We start from the raw sequence: 6,000 nt of genomic DNA on the forward strand, positions 1-6,000 counted from the left end.
ATGGGACTACTCACATACTTACAGGTAAGACATGGACTGTCTTGGCAGTGAATTCTGAAGGCTGTATTCTCTTATGGATCTGCAGGACTTTTATACCAGTAACACTGACACTCAGTGTTCATTATGTACATAAATACCTACATATTGATAGGCTATTAGTTCCCTTTGCTTGTTCATTATGCACTGTAAGCTATTCCTGGGTTGGCAATGCCTGGTGGTATCTTATTCAAAAGTAGAATCAGTGCTACTGGTAGCCAGTCAAATTGCAGGATGGCAGAAAATTATTTATTACATTTGAAAGAGAATAAAGCTTCGGCCAGTCAGCATCCAATTTATTTATAAAAAGTACCATATGCTTTAAAAACAATACTTTTATGCTGAAGCTGGCTTGCATGAGTGGCTAACGATAGACTTGTCTAAATCTATTAGTGTGCAGCAGAGAAAGAACCTTCACAAGAGCCAGACCAAGACTTGAGAACTCTTTGATTATTATTCTTATTACTATTATTGTTGTGGTAGCACCCTAGAACACCAGTCATGGACCAGAATCCCAGCGTGCTAAACACTGAACGAACACAGGAGAAAAAGCTGGTCCCTGCCCCAAAGAGCTTATGAAATAAGGTTAACCACTAAATTTTCTACATTCAGAGTTAAAGCAAAACCCACCTCTTCGTTCAAGCTTTCCCACAATAGTACCTTATGTCTCATACTTTTGTATTAAAAAAAATAAAAAGAACATAAGTCTATCTTCCCAGGAAGGGAAAAAAGAAATATCATTGTTCTTGTTTTTTACTCTTGTGCTACTCTGATGATTCTCCAGTACTCCTGGAACGGGCACCAATATAAGATCCTGGATGGATGGTGGCCAAATGTCATTTGCATCAGTATCCATCAGATAAAATGATTGAGCCACCACAGTTTGTTTTGTACAGTTGAACTATATGGGAAAATGCCTCACTTTAACTTGGCATTAATGTAACAGCAGGAAATCCTCCAGCTGTAACAGTGTCCTTTTTCGTGTCATTATCTTTTTTATATATATATATATATAGTCACAAATTAGTCTGGAAATAAATTAATTACAGGTGTGAACGCCATCTCTTTCAGCTCTGAGAGACTGATTCAGGGTGCACAAGACAACATTCTTGAAAATAATTGTTTGCCACTGGGATTAGGAGAAAGCATGTCCCAAGATGCAACCCTACCTAAGAGAACAAACCTCTCTTCACCGTTCATCAGGATGACATCCCGAAGTGTAGAGAAGCACCAAGGCAAAAGGGTCACCAGCTGCACAGAAAAGACAGTTACCTGTACGAAAGGTTTTTTTTATATGTTTTTAATTAAAGTATTCTAGGTGCCAAAAGACAACAGATTTGCTTTTGTTTAGTGCATTCCCTATTCCAGATATCTCAAAGCCTTTTACAAAGCAATGAGATAGATGATGGAAGTGCAGTGATTGTGCTGAAAAATACAGGAAACATTAGGTTTTCAGCAATAACTTACATGCCAGAGGATGTCAGAACTGGTTTCATTGAGTAAATTGACCAGGACACAGGAGATGAATCTATATCTTTTCTACTGGATGTTAACCTCTGTCCGATCTCCAGCGCCCCCTGCAGGGCTGAAGCCGGGGGACGCGTGGGGCTGAAGCCCTGATCCCCCATGCTGCCCGCGGGGCTGAAGCCCCGATCCCTGGCACCCCCCGCGAGGCTGAACCCGGGAGGCACAGGGCTGAAGCCCCAATCCCTGGCCGGTGCCCCCCGCGGGCCTGAAGCTGGGGGGAGGCACGGGGCTGAAGCCCCAATCCCTAGCACCCCCTGTGGGGCTGAAGTCCAGAGCCCCGAGACCTGGTGTTCCCTGTGGGGCAGAAGCCCTGAGCCCATGGTCGGCAGAGTTGAGGACATGGAGGGCATTGCTTCCCTCACCCCAAACTGCAGCGCAAGAGCATGGCAGTCCCGGGGGCAGCTCTACACCTCCCCGAGTCCCCCCACAATCTCCTCTCCCCGCCCCCTGGCCAGGTTGGAGGCAGGAAGTCAGAGCTGGGCAGTGTGGGGCAGCTGCTGCTCTGGCTGATGCCATGGAGCAGGCAGCGGCAGCATTCCCTGATCTCCTGCTCGTGCCCCAGGTTGAAGCTGCTCCTCGGCTCCCAGCCCCCTTTGCTCCCACAGAGGCAACTGGTAAGAGCCCCCTGGTTGGAGAGACCCAACTATGGTGTAGACCCCTCCGGGAACAGTGACGGCATGGGAGTCCTCCCAGCACACAGCCCCTAGCCACCCCACTCCCTGCACCCACAGCCAGCCCCTGTGTACACACCGCCCCAGCTACCTCTGTCTGCACACAGCCCCTAGCTACCCCCTCCCTGCTCCCTAAGCTGTTTTCAAATTTTTTGAGCTAAGCCCCCCACCTTTGAGTTGTAATTTAAATATATAAACTCCCTCCCTGGACCCCACTATGCGGAGATGGCTCAAGCCCCACTGACCCCTGCTCCCCCTCCAATAGAAATCAAACTACGCCTATGCCCAAGGCCCCTGTCCCAAGGCGCCCCCTTCCCCTGCTGGGCTCTGGAATTTTTATAGCATGTTGAGAGGGGCCTGCATTATATACAGTATATTAGGCTGTAAAGCATGTTGTAGATCACTTCTTGTACTGGATGCACCCACTGCTGCCAGACATTCCATTTCTTGTAAATTAAACTAAACTATCAGAGCAGGTTTCCATTTCACTAAAACCATGTGTCATCTTAGCTAATAAAGAATTCACACATGGCTGATGTGGTGTCGCTTTTTTTCCTTTTTGGCCCAGATCTGGATCACAATGCGAAGAGCAGTTCAAACAGGGAAGAAAGAAAAGTGAAGAGGCCACCACTGAAAAGTGCAAGGTCCGGCCAAATCAGGACAACAAACCAAGAAGCGAATGTTAGGATGATCAAGTCCTGCCAGACACAAGAATCATTGCAACTTTCTCTCCCTATAGTACCTGGTGCAAAGGGCAGGCAATCCAATGAAAAGTGTCATGAGGGTGAACCACAGCCAAAAGCCTTTGGCCAGCACCGGTAGGTGAAGAAGAGTCCAGTTACTGAACTTGCCTATCCAGTCAGTGATACGTTGAATGTACATTGTGGCATGAACAATGAGGGTGTCAGCACTAACAGAAGCAAAAGTTCTTGCTTTATTTCTAAGCCATACACAGCTGAGCAACTGAAATATGAGGGATCTCACCCTCTCAGGGATCTCTCCATTCTCACTGCACATGAGCTTATTTCTGAGTCTCTCCTGAGTAGAAACTTCCACTTGACTTGTGGTCTATCAGATGCATTGGTTTTTGTAATGCAAACTGCTGCCCAGTAAGAACTGAGCTAAGAACATAGCCCTCATTTTTGTTTGGCATCTCAAGCTAATCTTAACTCTTGATCCCTGATATACACATTGAGAGGTTTATTCACCAAGCCACTCAACCTATCTTTTGAGACTGACATGCGTGTCTCTTGATCTGTGTTAGATAAATTGGAGGGTCATAAGCCATATAGATTATAATAATTGTCACCTGTCATCCGGGAGAATCCCATTGCACTTTACAATCATACAAAATCTGTGCACAGGTATCATGTTATTGACAATGGAAACCTGTGAGTTGATTTGCAACCACTTATGAGGCGTGCTACTGTACAACAGTGTAGCACAGGAAGTGCAAAATATCTTGTATCCAATTGAACTCTAGCTGTTCAAATTTCCCAACATGTTCAGTTTCCCAGCATGCAGTTTGGCTAGGACTACCCTCTCACTACCTCTTCTTTATCTCTACCTCTCAATGGTTTGTACCCCAAAACTAAGTCAAAACCCAGTACGGAGCAGTTCAGCTGAGTGTGGCCAGCACTGGATTTAGCCAGTAGGACAAGAAATCTCCGTTGATTATATTTGTATGCTGCTAGAAAGAGTTATTAACTATGATATAGAATTGGTAAAATACTTAGAATGATAGCTAGATTGATTGGATAGACAGAATTGGAGGACACAGCCACCAGATGGTATTTTGTAGACATGGCTATAATACAAGTTGAATAGGGTGGACTGAGATACATGTAAGGCACTGACTGACATGTTTTTTTTTCTATACAGAGCAGACCTGGCAACTTGTTCAAATATGAAAGGGAACATGGCCAGGCCTACATTATCAAGCAAAATGATTTTACTGGCCCAACATGACAACAGAGAAACATTCCGTCCAGACTCTTTGCTATGTGCCATAAAGAAGACATCAGCAAAAGGCTTATTGTGCAATATTGAGACCAAGGCCATGGCTAAGAGAAAAGCTCTGGAGCCTGGATCACAGACTCTACTTACAAGACCTTCCAGTCGCAACTGGGTGAATTTCCTGTCAGGCTTAGAAATTGATGCAAATGTTGTGAAAAATGGTACCTTACAGGCTAAAATATACAGCCAGCCAGGCTCCATTCAGACAGGACACCAACGCTGGGAAATGAGTGGCTTCACATCAGATACCCTGAGGGATTAGGACTCCAGTCCCGGGGAAACCCTTTGGAAGGAGTGCTCTGCAAATGCAGCAGAAGTGTATACAGTGCAAAGGAGTTTAGCCTCACATTGTCCTGAAAGACAGGTTCTAGATTTCCGGGACCTCTGAGTGACAGCTAAAGAAGGCACAGCATTTAAATATCTTTTCTAATTTTTAATTGTCAGCAAATTTCAGACATAAGAAAACCCAGTTGAATCATCTGATTTCTTCGGAATTAAAGTGATGTCTGACCAGAATGGAAAATTAAAAAGGGGAAGGATTTGTGTTACTCAATTCAGACCCTACCAGCCACTTTAAGAAACAGTGCTGGTGAATCCCCAAGGGAATTCCATCCAGTTCTGTACTGCTGAATGGTGCTAGTCACAGATTAGGAGCTTTGGGGAAATACAGGGAATACAGATCAGGAACTGGCTATGCTAGAGTGTCTGGGGAAGTAAAGGGGAATGTTGTCCCGCTGTGAGGCAAAAGCATAAAGCAGAGGTTTATTCTAAAATTAAAAAGCTAAAAGTAAGTAAAGTGCCTTAAAAAATTCCATCTTGTCACAGGCCTTGCTATGGGCTGCATCCCAGATGAGACTAGAACTTCTGTCTCTGTTGCTGTCCATGTAATTCATTTTGCTTATGCCAACTTAATATTTGTTCCTTCCCTGAGATGGACCTGGATTAATCCCAAGGACACGAGCTCAGGGTTTGAGAACATCAGTAGAGTTGGCTAACCAGTGCGAAGTGCAGAGATGCTTTTCTCAGTACTCAGATGATACCTGTGTCCACTGTATCCCAGAACCTCGCTGTGCATTTAGTGTTTATTGTGACTAGAATAAAGGTGTGTTGTTCAAACATGTGACCCTATGAGAAGAGCTCAACATATGGTACAATGAAGCAATGCATGTTTCTGGTTTTATTCCTTGAACTGACATACAGTGTGCCCCACAAAATAGAAATTATTAGACATTCTTACAGTCAGTAATCTGAACAGGAAGTTTGCTGGAAACCCCAGGTCTGGATTTCCATGTAATTCCTAATTGCCTCAGTTAATGAGAGGCACCGTAGGAAACCTTCAAGTAGTGGGACAGATCCTGAGCTGTGACCAACGGGGCTCAGTGCAGCTCCAGAGCAGATTGTAAAGGTGACGTTTGAACCCTCCTGATCATTGGGCAGCTCAGCACCAGGCCAGTCTACCGGCACAGATTAGATCAGCCTACATTAATCTGCACCAACAGTCAGCAACCTCCAGGGCCTATTCTGGCAGGCACAGTTCTGAGGCAGGATGGCCAGCAAGCTGCAGCAGCCGTACACCACCAGAGAGGATTCCTCTCTGTACAGGGAATCTTCAAGCAGCCAAGGAGCATTCCCACACAGCTAAGTAAGCTGGCTTCAGGGCAGTTTTTCAGGGAGGTTCAATGAGAGCATGGCATGCAGTTTGTGATGAATCCTGGAACAAGAGTAGCGAGTTATATGAGCTTGTGGTGCC

General features: G+C 45.3%; 1 protein-coding gene across 4 annotated transcripts in view; it reads left to right on the top strand.

Annotated features, from left to right (window-relative positions):
* The window catches only part of AGBL3 (AGBL carboxypeptidase 3), a 60,411-nt gene extending 55,033 nt beyond the window's left edge, over positions 1-5,378 (top strand). For all 4 annotated transcript variants that reach the window (XM_048835357.2, XM_075124259.1, XM_048835358.2 and 1 more), the window contains 3 exons: positions 1,108-1,310; positions 2,803-3,052; positions 4,116-5,378. In XM_048835357.2, coding sequence (XP_048691314.2) covers positions 1,108-1,310; positions 2,803-3,052; positions 4,116-4,512 — 850 coding nt within the window. In that variant the 3' untranslated portion in view covers positions 4,513-5,378. The remainder of the gene's footprint in view (positions 1-1,107; positions 1,311-2,802; positions 3,053-4,115) is intronic.
* Positions 5,379-6,000: the final 622 nt, after the last annotated feature.

Source organism: Caretta caretta, chromosome 1, assembly GCF_965140235.1.
Source record: "Caretta caretta isolate rCarCar2 chromosome 1, rCarCar1.hap1, whole genome shotgun sequence".
NCBI lineage: Eukaryota > Metazoa > Chordata > Testudines > Cheloniidae > Caretta > Caretta caretta.